At 34.3% G+C, this 21,216-nt stretch overlaps 3 protein-coding genes across 3 annotated transcripts in view; 2 read left to right on the top strand and 1 right to left on the bottom strand.

Moving 5' to 3' along the window:
* LOC127855485 (solute carrier family 46 member 3-like) overlaps positions 1 to 21,216 on the bottom strand; it is a 250,234-nt gene that overhangs the window by 20,882 nt on the left and 208,136 nt on the right. The gene's annotated exons all lie outside the window — the stretch shown is intronic.
* Positions 1 to 21,216, top strand: part of LOC127855480 (SWI/SNF-related matrix-associated actin-dependent regulator of chromatin subfamily A containing DEAD/H box 1B-like) — a 318,923-nt gene that overhangs the window by 101,102 nt on the left and 196,605 nt on the right. The gene's annotated exons all lie outside the window — the stretch shown is intronic.
* Positions 125 to 21,216, top strand: part of LOC127855489 (cerebellin-1-like) — a 134,714-nt gene continuing 113,622 nt past the window's right edge. The window contains exon 1 of the mRNA XM_052391133.1: positions 125 to 491. Within this exon, the coding sequence (XP_052247093.1) occupies positions 209 to 491 (283 nt within the window). The 5' untranslated portion in view covers positions 125 to 208. The remainder of the gene's footprint in view (positions 492 to 21,216) is intronic.

Genomic DNA, 21,216 nt, shown 5'->3' with positions numbered 1-21,216 from the left:
CACTCGTGAATTAAAAACCATATTCCACCAAATCCAACAAATATCCTCTATTTTATTAGTGAATACCAACTTTAAATGTCATCTGGTCTGTCAGTGATAACCCGGCATCACCTAGCAAGTATATCGGTATAAGCGTGTGTGACTATGTGTCCGCGTCAGATATTAGTAAGACAGTAAGACACTGTTCTGACGAGAGCAATTTCTTAAAATGAGGATAAAGATCGTATTTTCATTAATAGTTCTATTAACAGAAACCGTTCAATCGTCTGATGTGGACGTCATAAGGAAACTTGCGGAGCTTGATGCCAAAATTGTACAGCTTGAAAAGGAACGAAAACAAGACAAAAACATTATACACAATTTGCAAAAGTCCAGAAAACATGACCTCAACAAGATGAAAAAGGCCATGACACAAATTATGCGACAAACACAGAATGGCCATGAGATGGTACCGTTTCCGGCGGCTTTCAAAAAATCAATCCGTCAAACAGGTATTTAACTCTTGTCTAATTGCCTACTTAACCCATTACTCTTGTTTTACTTTACATATTGCATTGACATTAATTTCAGATAAAAGATAACAATGCGATAGTTCAACATAAATTTTGCGATTTCACAATCTCTAAGCGAAATCGCTCAAACACGATCATTGCTCGCTACATAAATCATCTCGCAATCTTAGTTGCGATCTTGCATCATATTCTCCAAGTCTCGCATTAATAATGGAGGCTGCAAAAACATGACCTGAGATTACGAGAATATGATGTTTTGATATGAGTCGTGTTCTGAGAAAACTGGGCATAATGCATGTGCGTAAAGTGTCGTCCCAGATTAGCCTATGCAGTCCGCACAGGTTAATCAGGGACGACACTTTCCGCCTTAACTGGATTTTCGTGTAGAAGAGACTTCGTTTAAACGAAAAATACCATAAAAGTGGAAAGTGTCGTCCCTGATTAGCCTGTGCGGAATACACAGGCTAATCTGGGACGACACTTTACGCACATGCATTATGCCCAGTTTTCTCAGAACATAACTCATATAACGATGAAGGATCACGAGATTCATTTCGTTATGTCGCATCGTTTTTCCGCACTTTCGACCTTTGGACACGGTGCGAGTGCACGAGATTTAAGTGCGAGATGCGATATTATTTTCGTGATTTTGCATAAATATCTCGCAACTTCGAATCGCAATTTCGATCCTTAGTATCGTGTGCTCGCGATGTTTAGAACACTGTTCTGTGTCTTGCGTGTAAGCCATAAAATAAATCCACATAAATATACTACATAAATACAGAAACATATTAACATTATTTATTATTTTCCAGAATTGGGTATGGCCGCTTTTACAGCTTGTCAACAGACCGCTACGCAAGAAAATTTAGGTGCGCATCAAACAGTTGTATTCGAACGTGTTATCACCAACGTCGGCAATTCTTATAATCCAAACGACGGAGAGTTTACAGCACCCATCAACGGTGTTTACGCGTTCCACGTTACGGTAATGACTGAGCCAAATATATATGCAACCTTGGAGATCGTAGTTGACGGCAGACGCATTGATGACATGGTCGCAGACGCTTCTGTTACACACGAATACAGAAGTACTGCTGAATTGTGGCTTCTTCAATTAAATAAAGGGTCGAAGGTGTGGATCCGAACGGCCACGACGGGATACCGTATCCACGGAAACTGTCACACAGTGTTCTCCGGCTTTATCGTGTTCGAAACGTAATGATAACATTGCGTTTGTGAAATGAACTTTAGAATCGACTATGTCACCGTAATTGCATTAATTTTCACTTTAAGTACAAATATGTTAACGCAAAACTTCATAAAATTCTAGTTTTTTAAATATAATTTTGTACAAAATAATGTTCTTATATAAATGCCATTCAATACTGTTAGTCGATCTAATAAAGTTTATTGAAGAAGTAACACATGATTTTGTTGTGATTAAAAAACATAAAGATTCAGTTAACCTCTGGAAATGTATACTTTTTGGTATTTTTTGTGAAGAGGAGGGAAAGATATCCGTAACCAGGATACGCGTTCTTAATCGTGTAATTCAATCGGATTGATGAATCTGATTACGTTAAAGACAAATATACAAATTAAATGAATCATCAATATTTTTATATTAGTAACAGTGTCCTGTTTTCAAATCTTACATATACGAGTCGCATGATTGGTATGCAATTTAAACCAATCAAATCATAGCTGTCAAGGCTCCAGAGCAAGTAAGCGTGAGGCGGTGGTTATAAGGGGCGATTGTCGATTATTGGTCAGAGGGTATTGGGGCGACTACGCATTTCTGAAAATTTATTCATACAAATTTTTCCATTAAAATTTGAGACTTAAAACTCTTAACCTTCGTTATTAATTCAATGAAGAATGGTTTAAACTCGAATATCAGCAAACTTTAATTAATCAGATTATGTAATATTTTGGTTATTATAGATATTATTACGCGTTTTTAGGGGAAAAACGGGTGACAATTTTAAGGATTATTATTACATGTACATATAAACTACAATGTATAAGATAACACACACATACTATTTGATTTGACGACGAAGAATGTCTGACGTTTAAGTTAAAATTGATATATAATTACCGGTATGGATAACAGAGATTTGATACCTCGTCATGGACCAGTTCGGCTCTTTTAATATTTGACTTTTTTTCAATATATGAAGCTAAATCGGTATGGTTTAAGTGCCATATGTTGAGCGCCTTGGATGCACTGCTGCTGGAGGTTCCGTTCGTTTGTTTTGTGTGTAGTAGGCCATAGATTTGCTGAACAGTGTGAACACTAGAATTTGGGAGAAATGACCTTTAAGTATGCGTTACGACTTTGAAAAATCTGGAAATGTCGCGAGATTTACTGCAATAACTCGTAAAAGCTTTATAATAAACTTTGAAAAAAAGTAAATCATTGATTTACGACAAATAAAAGAGAGATACAAGTGAGCATTATTCAGTTTTAAATTAAACTACATGCAATTATATTGATGGTAATTTTGAACTCTTATTATTGCAATTAACGGCGAATATCTGTGAACAGAGAATTCTTGTATAAACGAAAGAAGTCAAGATTTTTTTTAGAGATCCAGTTGATACCTGCTAGAGAACAATTTCATTTAAACCAAGCTGTAAGTGTTTAATAAATTTAGACCATAAAAAACATTACTTGCATTTTTACAGACAACAAGCCAGAATTAAATGACCTATATAAAAATGCCAGAACATGGTCTTACTTTAGCCTGTCCATGTCTGATTATTAAAAATTACAGTGTACAAAAATGGAATAAGATGAACAGGTGGAAAACGTAAGCACAATCGAATGTTAACTTATATATTTTACGGCAAAAAATCCTAACTTTATCTACTTTCTTCCGCAAAATATGGAATATTCTTTGACTTTAGTCTTGTTATGTGTAAATCTGAATAATAACATTAGAAAATATCTCCACTTGTCACATAAAATGATCAGTTGGAAATATTTAGCAACTAAGGAGGTTTGATTGCATTTGTAAGGGTTAAACAGATTTTAATAAGCATTTTCCCCTAAAGTTTGCACACAACTTTGCCCTTAGCCTTTTCATGGCTAATTGTAAATGATAACATTAAAATAAACTTTATTTAATGAATAAGATGACCTTGCAAAACGTAAGCGCATACCGATCTGGAGTTGCATGTTTTACACAGACAACGCCGGACTTGTATTAGAGAAATACTACATTAAGCCCCAAATTTATAAAAGGATTAATGTGTTCATAGGGCACAGATGCACCAGCAAGCCTCAAAACTTCACATATGTCAAAAACAGGCCGCTGTTTCGTCAAATTTGACCTTTGACCTTAAAGATTTACCTTGATCTTTAAGGAAGGAGACGGTTTTTACATGTTGCACGTCGTCATTTGATGGTTTAAAATTGTGCAACAATCTCACAAAATTAATCAATATATGGCTAAGAAACAGCAAAGACAGGACTTTTGCATGGTGAATTTGACATTTTACGTCTTTTACGTAACCTTGACTCTTGAGGTAGATAGACATGTTTTATATTTGCACCAAGTTATTTCAAAATTCATCAATTAATGACACAGTTATAGCACTTCTAGACAGTAAGTTTCGCACGGACGCACAGTCATAGCGACTTCTATATGCTGCCTTTTTCGAAGCGTTTTCTACACAGCAATTAAAATGTTATTAATTGTTATATGTATTGCCAATGTTGAAAGAAACAAAGCAAACATTCCATAGCCCGTAACTTCAAAAAATCAGTGGATCGGACGAACCTCGAATTGTACGTCATGTCAGTAGACTCAGACAGCCAAAAAAGTTAGTATCTGCAAGTGTTCTACAAACAATACCGGGAAAATGTTATTTAAAAAAAAACTCCCAAGTCCAAGGCCCGTTACATTGTCAAAAATCAGTGAACCAGAGCCAAAATTGACCTGTAGGTGATGTAGTAAGACTCACTAAAGTTCATGTCAATATCTGCAAGCGTTAAGGAAAAAATCATGAAAATATAGAAAATAGGCCCGTAATATCGCCAAAAATCAAAGGGCCAAACAAAATTCGAACTGGATCTGCAAGTCATGACTCACACAAAAAAAATCAGGTAAATATATGAAAGCGTTTAGGAGAATACTCCGGAAACGGAATGCCGGACGGACCGACACTGCGACTGCTATATGCCCCCTACCGGGAGCACACACAATTTGGCCTTTTAGTCGTTTTATGTCTGATTTTGAATAATTACAGGAAGATAGATCATCATTTGTTGAAAAACATGAACTGTTATATTGCACCTAAGGAGGTTACATTTGCAATATTGTACGGCCAAGTTGTCATAAAACAATGAAAATTATTTGCCGCAAAACATGGAAGGCACTGTCTTGGTCCTTTTTTGAGCCGATTATAACCACTTTCATTGAAGCCCCGAGTAATATGTGTTGAATAAGCTAAAAGTTTGAACATTTAGAAATACGAATACGAATTTGCATAGATAACAGCCATATTTTAATACAAAAAAAAAACAAACATTTTAAATCTCGTATGCAAGAAACATTGCTTTCAAGATGAATAGTTAGAAAAGTGAATCACATACGAATCTTGACTTGCACATTCCCCAAGCAAATCCAAAAGGCTAGAATGAAACAATAAAATTACTATTTTCAAACCCCAAGTAAGCGAGTTTAGGTCTTTAGAGTTTTTATGACTGAAACGTAACAATTGTATGAGAATAAATAATTGTTGAATCAGTTGCATGGTAGGATAAATTAAGCAAACAACGAGTTTCAGTTTAATTATGTATGGCCTTAAACTAACAGAAGGAACATTCCCTACCACAAATATATTTAAAAAAATCATTTCCCTTTTTGTGTGTTTGATTGTGACCGATACAATTGTATCTCAGATATATGTTTGTTTAATAAGATGAACGGTTGGAAAACTAAAGATGGAAAACAAAAGCACATAAGAAGATGGACTTGCATATTTTACTGCCTAAAACGCAGATTTCATTTAAAAAATGACAACCTGTCCGAAATTACATAAAAAAAACCTGTCTTGTGCCTTTTTCGGCCATCTTTATTTTTATGAAAGCCCATATGTTTATGTTTAAAAAGATGTGAATATTAACCATTAATCACCATGTGTTTTGTGCAAATATTTTCCTGATTTGATTAGTGTTCAATGCTCCTGCTGCATTAACTATCGCAAGTCATCGACGTCAAATACGATGTTAAACAGCTACGCCCAATTAAAGAAACACATTTGTATTTCTAAATCACTCATCCAAGAACATAGCTATAATATGACATATTAATACATTGCAAAAAGGTATCATAATATTTCAAACATTTGAATTAATTAACAGTGGGCAAAAAAAAGAAAGATGTGTCATAGAAAATAAAGAGTTTTTTTCCCGTCACAAAATTTAGTTTCATATATCGTTATAGACGGTTTAATCCTAAACAAATAAATTGTCCTCAACGTACACTTGGAGACTTTTCTAACGCAGCACTTTTTAAACTTGAATATCTCAGTAATGGGTAAAATATTGCTTCAAACGTGTACATATGATCAGTTGACTTCATTTACTGTCGCCTTCCTCTGTGGATCGTTACCTAACAACATCGTCTTACTCTCGAGTAATACGAATAAAATCAACCCATTCATAGGCGAATGCACTAACAGAATTCCATACAAATGTCGGTTGCCTATTCTTGCTTTCAAGGACCATTTCCAGAAAGACTGAAATTGTCTTTTCAAATCCAATAAACTAAACTGTATTCATAATGTTTTGGATCGAATTTATGTCTTCAAAGAAGTCATCACTTTATATAGTGCAAAAGGCGTTATTACGCATTTTTTTACCGTTTGTACGCCTTTTAGTTTGGCGTTATAACACCTTTTTTAGCGTTTGTACGCCTTTTAGTTTGGCGTTATAACACCTTTTTTAGTGTTTTTACGCCGTTAAGTTTGGCATTATTACGCCTTTTTAGCTTAAGAATGCCATTTTTAGCGTTATTACGCATTTTTTATGCGTGTGTTCGCCTTTAAATTTACGTTATCATGCCTTTTTTAGCGTTATAACGCCTTTATTAGCGTAATTATGCGTTTGTTTGCGTTATTACGTGTTTATTTGAGTAGTAATGCTTTTTTTTCGCGTTATTACGACTTCGGACCTTTTTTTTTAAATTTTAAGTTGTACTTATAGGCTTTTGTATACTAATAGGCTTTTGTAGAAACGTAAGCAACAAATGGCAAACCTTTTTTTGCTCTCAAAGTGGATGTAAACAATCTACTCGTATTCGTTTGGCGGAGACGGCTTGTGCTGCGTAAAACCCGTGTCCCTGGCGTTGAACTCAAGGTCATACATACACATGAGCCTTGTTCTGAGAATACTGGGCTTAATGCATGTGTGTCAACCCAGATTAGCCTGTGCAGTCCGCACGAAAAATGTCATAAAAGCGGAAAGTGTCGTCCCTGATTGGCCTGTGCATTATGCCCAGTTTTCTCAGAACACGACTCATATTAAAGGTTTAGAATGGATCTTATACAGTTCAACCAATTGTGCCATTTCGTGAAAGTGGCGTGCTGTTCGTCTGTGTGCAACAATTTGTCGAGTGTGCGATTTCAGATAAAGTTTACAAAATAAGAGTTTTTTTGTTTGTTTTCAATTTTTAGTTTGAAGTTGGTTTTTTAAGTATGGTCGCACGTTTCGAGCAAAAGTAACTTTATTATAAAAGTGGGAGCGAATGAAATACATGCAATTATATAAGTGACGATGTGACATTAAAGTATAAATCGTTGAATCGGTAATTCGTAGTATATTCAAAATGTTAGAATTTAGTGTGAGTTTTGAAAATCTGCCATGAAATAAGAAGATTTACATACCCTAGGTTACTGAGTATATTTTTTCATAATGAATATGTTTTTTAATGACAGTAAGACACAGTTACACGCTGATTTTGTATCATCCACAGACTCGTTGCTTTCTTTTTTAAAGTTAAGGCATCGTCTTACAAGAGAGTCATAACGGAGCTTTGGCGTCAGCTAAATTTCGAACGAAAAGTGGAGAAAAGAAAAAAATTCGCAACAGGACGAGCTATGTCGGGTAAGTATAAATGTGTAGATTTACGGACAGCAAGAATAAGGCAAACCCAAAACACATACTTGTGTATGATTCAACATCAGTTTTCTATCGAATCCATTATTACACAGTAATTTAAATGTTGTACGATGCTTGGACATTTAGATAGTGATGTTTTTTTTTAAATAGGTTAAAGTTCTGATGATGTTTAGATTATATAAACTCAGTTGTCACAGTCCTAAATGGTAAGTGTTACTGTCGCACTTGCGGTGAATCAATATTAAGCTGCTTTGTGAACCAATCTCGTTCTAAGTATTTAATGGCCGCATGTATTTTTATCACACATTTCCGTAGATCGCGCTTTAACACGCGTATTCGAGGTTGCACATATCGGACTTGTTAAAAAAATCATTTATTCGTTTAACACACAGACTTTCTTTGACAACAAGGCTGACTGCTGGTCATTACAAGAAACGTATTTAGCATAGTTTATATAATTAAGAGAATCCAATACCAAATATGACTTATTGCTAAGTTCAAAACGTATTATATTGCATTGTCATAGAAAATAAAACGCATGTGATGTGATTTATCTACTGGCTGACAAGCCAATTAGCGTTGGATTTGTTATTTGTTTAGAAGCGATGAGTAATTTTCGCCGGAAGACTTATGTTTGTTAACAAAGTTAACAATCTCTGATAGTATGCATTTTTATATGTGCCCGACTTGCCTTTGAATGACGACGTGAACGTTGGACACCTCTATGATCGAATATTCTGTACACATCATTCAAATCAGTATACTACAGTACCAAACAGCTCTGTATTGCACGTCGTTTACGCATCGAAATCTAATTTAAACTAAAAGCCACAATCGTTTTCCGGCATTAGAGTAATTGTGTAGAAATATTTAAATCGAAAACCGTTCGGAGCGGTTTGTAGATATTTTGCAAAACTCGTAAAGAAATGGTCTATCGGAACCTTGGAGCGATCGATCCAATACGAGGTATTGTAGAAAAAATATTAAGGGTGATATCGAACTTGGTTGATCTGGGATAAATAATTATCAATATAAAATAATACTAGTGCTTTAATCAATCATTTTAAGAGATCATCTTCCATTAACTCAAACATTCTTATCTAAATAATTAAAAAAAATATTTCATATTCTCTTCCGGATCGATGTGTCAAAATTCTTATCATAAAAACATTCTCCACTTAAAATGCCTCAGTCATGTTTAAACTAGGAAGTTTGCGTAAAATTGTTCCGAAAATAACAAGATGCTTCTTGTTATCTGTCCGATAGCAAACGTGTTTGAGTTCACACATATTGTTTGCACATCCTGGTTACACTTAAGCACTTTAAGTCAAGAATCATGCTTATCTGTACGGTATATAATATTGGTTTATTCATAAGCTATTCCTAATTCACCATAAAATCTTGATATTTATTTCTTAGTCATAATGTGTATATACATGCCATGACACGTTGTCAAACTTAAACACTATAGACAACTGATAATAGCCTAACGTAACCAAATACAGTTGGATTTCATTTTAAAATCCGTCGGAGTTCAAACATGTTACATGTGTTTTACGTATAATGTATTTAAAACTCTGACATAAGCGTTTAAGACAAACAATACGTGTAAAGTTCCGAACGAATTGCTGAATTGACTATAATTATCAGAATAATATAGCAAATCTTGTTCTTGTGGTCACTCAAATCCTTGCCGTCGTGCAATTCCCGTGCAGTTTGTATTGATATCTCCGCGTCCTGACACAAAGCTTGTGCTTTGTTGGCAGCGGAAGTTGGCACTTAACAGGTTTATCCTTGTTCCTAAACATGTATGCAGTACATCTGAGTTGATATGCTACTTGTAACCCTACAATTAGCCTGTGTTTGGTATTGTTTTCTCACAATATGCTTACAGTCATGGTCCCGGCTTGAATGGATGTGGCGTCCGACTTTAACATAGGATTGTTGTAGCAAGTGTCCCCTTCATCATTTACCTTAGAGGGATCTTTTTGCCAAAATTTGGCATTTCAGCAACCACTTTTGTTTTTTATTAGGTACACGCTTCTCTCATTCAGTGATTTAAGGGAAGTATTGACCTTATTCGCTTGTCTTTGCATACAAAGGTGACATGGATCAATGATATTTGTTGTGTTGAGAATTCTGCAGGAAGCTGTGTCCCCGGAAAAAGTACCAGAAACTCCTTTCAGGAAGCTTGCATTGATCTGAGCTGCCTTTCTGCCCCTGTTACAACATGAAACCTCATTTCTAAGCTCATAATGGTTTCCTACATATGTGTGTCTTGTTCATTTTAACCTTTCCTTCCATTCTAAACCCCCAAAATGAGCATTTTTGTCTTTGGCTCGGTTATGAAGCCCCATTTTGACCAGATTGCCACCATAAAAATAGTCAAAAGTACTTATTTTGTGCCCAAAATATGAAATTTTGTATTCTCATTAACCTCTTAATGAGAGCTGGCAGTGAATATTGACCATCTTCTGCTGTTTAAAGGCACCCATATGTCATTATATGCTAGAATATATCATTGGCAGCTGGTAAACAAATTGGCTCCGAGCAACGAGGCGCTTTCAAGATTTCACACTTTTATTGGTGCGAAACAACAAGTTATTGGAAGCTTATTGCTTTCTACACTTCAAAGTATCTTTGATCTCTCATTTTCACCAATTTGCTTATTGTCTATGATGAAATTGGATTTTTTTTGCTTTGAAATTGACATTTTTGGGGTGATTAAAAAAAAAGAACAAAAAAGGCATTATCAAAATTGCTTTGAGTGAAAATATCTAACAAATTCATTCTTTCCCCACCCCGCATAAGCCCCACGTGCCTGTCCATTTGGTTTGTTTTGGTATTTTGTTGCATATATTGAACGCAACAACTTTAAATCTTAAAGGGACATTTAAGCTTCAACAGGCCTAAAATTGCCTTCTTCGCACCGAAAACACCCGTGTGTGAAAATATGATATAAAATGGCCAAATGGACAGATAATCCAGCCAAACTTAATATTTTGCTGCAATATGCATAGGAAGATAATAATATCCTAGAAAAACACATTTTAATCAGAATAAATTTCTCCTTTAGGTTATGATATACTAAAATATTTTGGAGTGCAATGCTATACTCTCTAAAAACATGAATATAATTTGTAAGAAGACACAATTCTCTGTAGGGGCACTTGCCATGGCTTTATTTTAGAACGTTTCTTTGTGCATGTGGTAGGGAAAGCATTGATGTTTAACAGAAATTCACTCTTTTGCTTGAAGGTTGGAGACTACATGAGACTTTGACAGATGGCGGGAAACCCTTCTCAACTGGAACGAAGCCGGTAAATAGATGGCCATAAAACAGTGACCGCTGATTCGCGTCGAGTTCTTTCTTGCATAACGTATGACCCCCCTTTTTATTGTTTAAATCAGTGCGGATTGAAATGCTCTTTAAGAAAAGATATGGTTATGGGGATGTCTATGCGCAAAAGTTTGACTTTATTGTTTGTTAAAGTTATTGCTTTCACATTGAATTTGTGTAGGAACTCTTTTAGTATATTGTGACCACAATCAGTAACACAGTAACTGATAAGCTGAAGGACACACTCCACACAAATATCTTATTATCTGCAGGTCAAACAATCTTGAGATTTGAGGGTTTTTATTAATTTTAAATGAATACGAAATAAGTTGTTTTTTTTTTAGGAAAACAAGTATTATAATAATTGTTTTAAACAATGTGTTGGCATGGTAAATCTATCAGTTGTATTTGATTTAATTATTGAGAATGATGGGCTAATGAATCTGCAGATTAATTTCACAAAGACAATATTATCAGTTTTAAATACATAGTTTTATTTGTTTGTAATACTACTGGCAATCTTCTTAGTTTTTTTTCTACAAATCCTTACTTTTTGTTTATCCCTTTACCCCTTAGATACGTATTTTGACACATTTGTAGGTCCTTAGAAAGTTATATTATTTCAAGACCTTTCTTTCTAGATCCAAGTTTTAAAGGCTTCATTTCCAACCCTTAGATACTGATGAGCAGCAAACAGTATAAAACCTGAACAGCCTGCGTGTTATTCGCAGGCTGTTCTGAATTTATGCTGTTTGCACATAGCCACTTCCACTTTGCTTTTGTGTGGGAAAGGGTTAAACAAGTGTTATACTTTTATGCTTCCCGAAATAAAATTTTGGCAGAGCATATAGTGGCCAGTTTGTCCTTCCTTCCTTCCTTCCTTACTTCTTTCCGTCACTCTTTTGTTACGGTTTCTCATAGCGCCTTCAATACTTTACCGATCTCTTTCATAATTGGCATGTAGGTAACTTGCATGGACCTCTACCTTTTGATGAGGTTTGAGGTCACTGGGTTCAAGGTCAAGGTCACCAAGGCTAATAATAGATTTTCTGTCACGCTTTTGTTACAGTTTCTCATAGGGCCTTCACTACTCTACGGATCTCTTTCATATTTGGCATGTAGGTACCTTGTATGGACCTCTACCTTTTGATCAGGTTTGAGGGCACTGGGTTCAAGGTCAAGGTCACCGAGGTCTAATAATAGATTGTCTTTCACGCTTTTGTTACAGTTTCTTATAGGGCCTTCACTACTTTACCGATCTCTTTCATATTTGGCCTGTAGGTTGCTTGCATGGACCTCTACCTTTTGATGAGGTTTGAGATCACTGGGTTAAAGGTCAAGGTCACCGAGGATAATAATATATTTTTCCGTCACTCTTTTGTTACAGTTTTTCATAGCGCCTTCAATATTTTACTGATCTCTTACATATTTGGCATGTAGGTACCTTAAATAGACCTCTACCTTTTGATGACGCTTGATGTCATTTGGGGTCAAGGTCACCGAGGCTAATAATAGATTTTTTGTAGGTGGTTATTAACACATATATTGACAAAGCGCATCAACGGGGAGCATCCATCGTTTTCAACGATACTTGTTGTTAGGAGTTTACTAAGGAGTTATAATGCTAGGGTCAAAAAGTGATTGAAAAAGTACCAAACAAATATTTGTGCAAATGGGGTGTCACTGGGCCAATTGTTGTACTGCTCATTTGACACTTTACAGTAAAACTTGTTGTTCAATGTCATAAGTTGGCAGTCATTTAGTCCAGCCCAAAAAAGGGACCTTTTACACAATTCAATATTCAGACTCATAATTTAAGATTCAATGTGACAGACTTTCAATTGATTTAACGGCTTCTAAATGCTCACACCTCACATCAAAGATGATAAACAGTCTCTGGAAAAACCACAATGAGATTTCAATCAGGCAACATTCATTTTAATTTGTTCCCAGCATTTCATTAGCACTTTTTATATTGATCATTAAATTGTTCATCATCATCCATAAATAAATATTTAAAATGTATTAACAATTTCTTTTGAACATTCTCTCCAAATGCTTTGTGACACTTTTTCCAATATTCTATCAGAAATTGTGTTTTTGTTTTGTCTCTTTTAATTCACCCTAGGGTGTAATGAAGATACAAAAAAGTATGTCAAGAGGAGCTCTGATTTTCTCATTAATTATTTCAAGATAAAAGAGTTGTACATTTCATGCAAATTAAATATGCTTCAAAACATTAAGGGAATTGCACATGCTTGATAATAGTTTCTTTGTGTCTCACATCACTGAAGCACAAGTTGCTATCTACTGTTGTGCAAATGTCAAATTTTAAATCGAACTTTCATTTTTACCTGAAGTATTTAGTACAAATACCATTTCATAATTATTTGATGAGATGATTAAACTTTTTACCTGAGAAATGGGGTTATTTTTTCAATAAGTTGCCAGTAGCAGACATGGAGTAATCATAATTGTTAATCTGTTATCATCATGATTATTAATTGATTGCTTTTTTCATTAATCATGGATTGATCATTAATTATAGCTTTTGTATTACTTAAATAATAATTTTATAGATTACCTCTACAAGAGGTCATTACTCATTATTATTTTATGATTATGATTACTTTTGACCAAAAAGCAGATTCAATTTCAATTCATGAAGACAAATGACACATTAACAACATCAGATACTTGCCAACTTATCATGTAGATAATTACTCAAGTGGTGTAGATCTCTGATAGCTCTCGGCCCGAGGGGTATTTCAAGGGATTAAGTCTGAACAATAGTTCTTATTTGGAACTTGCTTACAACTGGTTTTTCCGCTAATTTACATGAGGTACAAATAAAATTGACCTAGATCCACAGGAATGCATATTGTTATTCCCCCTACAGGTGAAAATGGAGGGGACTTATGGTTTTCGCTCTGTCTGTCAGTCAGTCAGTCAGTCACACTTTTCTGGATCCTGTGATAACTTTTAAAGTTTTCATATTTTTTCATGAAACTTGAAAATATGGATAGATGGCAATATGGAGGTTATGCACGTCATTTCATTTTGTTCCTACGTCAATAATTCTGGTTGCTATGGCAACAAATAGATAAGAAATATTGCTGAAAATAGTGGATCCTGCGATAATTTTAAAAGTTCTACATATTTTTTCATGAAACTTGAAACATGGATAGAAGGCAACATGGAGATTATGCATGTCAATTCATTGTGTTCCAATGTCAATAATTCTGATTGGTATGGCAACAAATAGACTAGAAATATTGCTGAAAATGGTGGAGTTTCATCGGTATTAGACTTATATTGCTTGGAAATAGTCTTGTTCAAACTAAGTAAGTACGGTACCAGAATATTCATGTGACACTAGGGTCATAATGGTGAAAAGTTTATTGTACCTAACGATTAGTGGAGTTCCGAATACAGTCTATTGCATTGATGATCTGCATTTATACAAAAAATAAGTGTTGGAGCTTAATTAGGTGTGGAAACAGATAAGTAATCAGTCAAATAATTGATTTCATGAGAATTTTAGTGAACCATGTTAACCCATGTATACAAGTTACTTTGTGAAAAAGCAATTCATGCAACTTCTGCACCAGTGGAGAGACTCTGGCATTTTCGTTCCTTCCTGATAGAAGTTGAATAAGTGACCGCACTTTTCAAATGCCCATGAACATCAAATGCAATAATCATGCAGTACGATACATCTTTCTTTTTTGTGGAAATTAATAGGATAAGAATTAAGGGTGTCACGGTACTCTGTGGGTCGGTATATCGTAATAGTCTCCCCTCAGTACGGTGCACGATACGCCTCCGAGTGCGTATGGTACGGTACGGCATTTTTCATATGCGCCAACGCGCCAAGTAAATTTTCAATGTTTGGATGTTGTAACAATACGCGGCAAGAAAGATTCCATTGGCGCAATCAATAAAATATGTGGCACAGTAATTGGATCAATGTTAACGGAAATTCTCCCAATATCATCTCATATCACATTTTTAAATGACAAATTTTGTAATCATGAATTTAAAATAAAATTACATTTTTTTACAAATTAAAGAAATGATGTATGTAGAGGTCTTTAAATAAACTTGAAAACTGGTTTAAAATGGTTTGTATGTTGTTTCTATCTGACAATACGTATCCCGGTACGTATTGAATCGTACACACTGTACCGCGATACGTATAGTATTGTAAGGAGAGCGTATCGTGACACCCTTAATAAGAATAGGATTTTTTTTAAATGGATAAACAGTGGTTGATAAAGGGTCTAGAAGCCAAAATATTATTAAATGCACGAATTAATACATTTGTAATCAATTTGATCACTTTGGTTGAGATTACCAATTAATAATATATCAATGAAAAAAAAACATTAATCATGTTAAAAAATAAGTTAAAATCATTAATTTCATTGATTTTTTTTCGAGTAATTGACCACATGTCTGCCCAGTTGCAACTGAGAGTAACATTCTTTTGTGACATAGACATTTTGCTTCACTTCATTATAAGAGCTATCACACTGCAGTTTATAAAGTAACTGATAAGATAAGCTATTGGGGGACATCACCTGCCCCAGTAGCCAGATTATCTCCAGAGCCAATGCAGGTTTTGTTTTTTGCTATAATTAGCACATGCTTAACAGTTACATGTATATGTTTCAATTGTACTTTCTCATGGAAGATGTCTAAGCCAGCTTTTCACCTTACCTGACCTTTGTAAGACAGACTGTCCAATAAAATTTCCTGCGGCTAGACACAAATAAAGACACTGCATTTATTCCATTGGCTGATTTGAGCGATATAGATATATATATATATATATATATATATATATATATATATATATAGACATATATATATATATATATATATATGGTATGTCAATAAAAGATTCGTATTGTGTTTAAACTTTTTAACAATATCATGAAAAATATTATTTTTTATTATTTTAACAAGAATTATTCCACCATATTGACGACATTGCCAAATGTGTGGGGAATGCTTGCAAAAAAAAATAATGTTATAATATATTATACATTTTGGGAATGAATTTTAGTATTTCTTTGCATCAATAGAAAATAACACATTTGACACTGTTTGTCATTATAGGATACATAATTTGTATGGCTGACCACTTAAACATTATTAAAATTATTGTAATCCGAACAAGATTTATACAAGACCAGACCAGATATAAAATCTCACAATAAATGACATAGTTATGGTCCTGACAAAATGACTACTATATTATAGCCCCCCCCCTCCCTAGCAATTGTTGTGAGGGGTAAAAAACACCTGGACATTTAACCCGGGGTGGGGGATAACTTCCCACATTTTAGGGTAGGGTCGTCCCGCTGAGACTTGCGAAATGTGACCCATTTTTATACCGGAACTCTGATAAAGTAGACCCATTTGTATACGATACCATTGAGAACGTGGACCCATTTCAATACAAGAAGTTTGATAAACTGGACCCATTTAAATACTAGAATTTGATAAAGTGGACACATTTCATACTCGAATTTTAATTTCTGTCATATCAATACAGTATACTTATTGAATTTGCTATTATATCTTTCCCGCTACTGAAATTTACTTTTTGATACCCATTTATGTATACAAGAATGACATTTATCATACCCATTTTGATACTGATACTTTCAAATCTATATGCATTTATATATAAGCAAATTTCGAATTTCAATACCCATATCTATACTTAGATGCTCAAAACCATACCCATATCTATAATTTTAGTCGAAAAGCACACCCCATAAAATCGGCACACCCCTATATACCCGTATATAGGAAGAAATCCCCCCCGGGACATTAAAGCTTAATATATTTTGAATGACCAAAGCTACAAAAGAAAAAAAGTATCATAACTTTTTTTTTTCAGTGGTAATTGTAAATTATTTAGTCCAACATTTTCATTGTGATATTCCTTTGCATAAGAAAATTACAACAGATTGTATTCACCCCCTTTTGCAGGTGATTCTTTAAGCCAAAGTTTATTTTTGAAGTTTAAGTCGCTACAACTATGAAGAGTTAAACAATTCAAATTCTTAATAGTTGTACCGACTTATTATTGAACTTCATATATAAACTATGGATTGTATCACATATGGTGGCATTCAAAGTGCCAATTGAGTTTAAAGGCTGCCCATATTTTAATTTTGATATTCCTTTAAATAATGAAAGTATGCGAGTTTTAATTTATCCTGTATTTCAGATATTTGCATTCATCCGTTTTGATTTTCCGTATAAACCTTGCATATTTTGAGTGACCAAAGCTAAAGAAGGGTTCATTACATCATATACCGGTAATAACTGATATTTTTCGAAAGTGCTCATTGTACTTCATTTAGCTCCACAGTTTCATAGTGATATTCATTTGCTTAAGAAAATAACACAATATTTTATACAGCCCATTTTGCAAGTACATGTTTAAAGCCAATCAAAGCTTTCATCTAAACTCTTCATAGTTGTACTGACTAAAACTGAAAACATATACAATGGCTTGTATCATTACTGGTATTATTTTAAAGTGCAAATTGAGTTTTATGGCTGCCCTTATTTACATTGTGATATTCCTTTAAATTATGAAATTATGCAAGTTTTAACTTTTCCAGTTTTCCAGATATTTGCATTCAGCCATTTTTATTTTCTCCAAAAAACAACAACATATTTTGAGTGACTAAAGCTAAAAAAGGATGAATTGCATCAATGATGCAATGCATCTTTTTAAGCTCCACTGGCCAGAGACCAGCGGGGCTTATGTCATGATCCTGTGTCCGTCGTGCGTGCGTGCCTGCGTTAACTTTTTCTTTAAATATCTTCTCCTATACTACAAGTCCAATTCTGATAAAACTTCTCACAAATGTTCCTGGGATGAACCTCTTACAAATTTGTTCAAATTATGCCCCTGGGGTCAAATTTGACCCCGCCTCGGGGGTCAATAAATTGAACATATGCTTATATAAAGCCTATTTTGTGCAAAGATTTAAATTCTTTCTGCCCATAACAATTGGGCCTAGTGCTTCCACATTTGGTATGTAGTGACATTTAATAGTTCTCTACTTTGTTTGTTCAAATTATGCCCCTGGGGTCAAATTTGACCAAATGATATTATTGAAGATATAAAATCAGATATATTTAATTTCATATGGGACGGTAAACCTGATAAAATTAAACGAACTCAATTAATTCAATCAGTAGAATATGGAGGTATCAGACTAACGAATATAGATTCTTTCCTGAATGCAATCAATTGCAGTTGGGTTAAAAGATATTTATATAATACCAATACGAGTAAATGGAAATTTATTCTACCAGAAAATTCTTAAAACATATGGTGACTCCTTACTTTTTGAATGTAATATCGACAATAATATCCTAGATGAAATATCAACCAAAAACTTATTTCTATCGAATGTTCTATCGGCATGGTGTAAAGTTACTCATAATTTAGTAACCAAAATAAACAGTAAAATCATACTATGGAACAATAAAGACATAACTACAAACAATAAAGCGTTTTTCTATAAACATCGGTTCGAACGAAACATAAAATATGTAGATCAATTGTACGACTACAGAATAAACGACTTCTATTCGTTTGATAACTTATGCTACATATACGGAATACCTACAAATAACTTCCTGATGTACTACACATTGATCAAAAGTATACCCATACATATTAAAGCTGTAACCAATACAAATAACACACCATGTACTCAAAAATCATTCGTAGAAAACATAATTGCAAAACAAAACAAAACGAACAAATTATTTTACACACTTCAAATTAAAAAACCTGCCGAAATCTCTAAAGCTCAAACTAAATGGCAAAACCTTCTTGGAGAAAAAGAATATAATTGGAAACAAATATTTGTCATGCCATATAAATTAACTACTGATAGTGTCGCGTAATTACACATTGTTCGTGGAGAACACACAGTAACAAACAAAGTTCATTTCTGTTTTCATCGAGATTTATTTCTGTTTAATAATTTCTAACACAACGCTTCTAATGTTCATGAAGTACAATTTTACAGCGCGGCGGCCGACATGGCCACCACGTCAAATAGACGTGACAAATCTCTAACCGCAGACCTTTTTTATTAACTTAAACACTGCATTTTATCCCCAGGATAATTTACATAAAATCTACTTGTAATTTCCATTGGTCATCAAGGTCTGGGCTTATTACGGATTGGTTGACTTATTAGAACGTTCTAGAAGGAACAATCTATTCATGATTTACTTGCTTGCCAAATGCACTAAAATCTAATCAATTTATATTGGTTTAGAGTAATCCCGTTACGTTCGTCAGTACTATAACTTTTGTACCCCAGACAATAGGTGACCTTTTCATCTGTGCTGTTTGTTGACCATGTGTGTTACTTACAATCTCGTATCTATATGCTGACTCTGGACTCATTGTGTTCTTATTTGGATTTAATCTTAAATCAGGTCTGACTTTCCATTTTATTGATTCCAATTATACCCCACCTGAGTGTAAACATATTTGCGTTCTTACTTTAAATAAATCTTAAATCAGGTCTTAGTTTTGCAAATACCTCCCAAGCTGTATTATTAAATTCTCAAACTTCATCTTAACATTGCCTATACATATTATTGAAATATCCCCTTATTAATTTCCGTCATAAGAATAAACTCATTAGAATAAGCGATATGTTATAAGCTGTTACATGACACAACTTTCCCCTTATTTTAATTTTTTAAATATTTTATGATATTAAAAAAATTATTTATGATCTTAAAAAAATATTATTATTATTATTATTTTTATTTTACAAGCGTCTCTGCTGAAATAGATAACATAAGTTATTGTTACACAATATAAATGTCAATTGGTATGTAGCGGAGTACATCATCTGTTGGTCGTTGGCCTTCAATACGTCTGGTGTCGTCCATGTAGTGTTGAAGTCGTCACGTGGCGAATACGATGTTTATTTAATGTCATTGCCGCCGTCTTGAAGATAAGCCGATTGTAGGTTCGTCCGTGAAAATTGGAATGCGTTTGTTGATTCAGCTCTGCTTTCCGCTGTTTAACTTGCGTCGTCGATCGTCGTTTCCGTTGTATTCATCGTTGTTGTTGTTTTCGTTGTCGTTTGTTGATGGTCCCAGCGTCTTCATTTCTCTCGGGACATTAAGATCTTCTATTGGCCATAATGCTCACGAGGTATTAACTATAGCAGTGTTCTCCTTGATGTCTTAGGCCTCGGAAGTATCATTCCAAATGCGTTATCTACGCACGTCAAACAGTTAAACGGCTGCATCTACCCTATAGTGTTTAACGTCACAGGTATTGTGTCCAGTGTTGCGTCACTTGTTGTCCTTCGAAAACGTCTGGCGTTGGGTCTTCTTTTAGCAATAGAACCAGGTATTCACTTTGAGAGTAAACACCGTGATGTTCCATCCTAATCATGTTGTTTGTTTCTTCTATTCGTTGTGGAAGGCGTTGTCTCGCGAAGTCGCTTTTCTTCGGCGTTGTCTTCAAATCTCGATCTTTCATCTGCGTTGTGGTGATACAAGTATCAGTTGTTCAAAATCATGGCAAACATTTATAAATATCCCCTTAAGTTCCTCTTAAATACCGTCATGACAACTTAATAGAACGCCTTAGTAAATACAACCTTTATTACACCAATTACTATCGAAACACTCCTTTAAACATTACATAACAGTTCGATATTTTACGTACGTGCTATCAGTAAATTTGTGACAGGTATGCGCTACTTTATTTACCTAGGGTATTGCACTTTAAACAGACATATCGCGTTCGTATCTTAAAATCACTAATCTCCTGTGTATCAGTATGTACTTAATGACCCTTTCTATCGACATATGTACCTGGGCGCTCTTAAATACGCGCGTCTCTCTAAACAATTGTGAAATTTTTGATGAAAAAGGGCAGACTTTTTTCAATATGCATTCATTACACCAGAACATTTATCGGTATACTTCAAATTTCAAGTCTTGTTCTCCTAATGAACAAATCCTATAAATCTAATACAATAAGTATTCTTCCACCATGAGTAAATGGTAGGCTTCCATCATTTCGCAAATGATAGGCTCTCATAAACCTCTATGTACCTTATAGAGTTTATTCAATAACAGAAATTTAATGCGCATATATCAGTATATTTTAACTGCACAGTTTTCGTGACAGAACACATTAAATT

This window comes from Dreissena polymorpha, chromosome 13, assembly GCF_020536995.1.
Source record: "Dreissena polymorpha isolate Duluth1 chromosome 13, UMN_Dpol_1.0, whole genome shotgun sequence".
Lineage (NCBI taxonomy): Eukaryota > Metazoa > Mollusca > Bivalvia > Myida > Dreissenidae > Dreissena > Dreissena polymorpha.
This window is presented reverse-complemented; position numbering and strand designations above follow the sequence as displayed.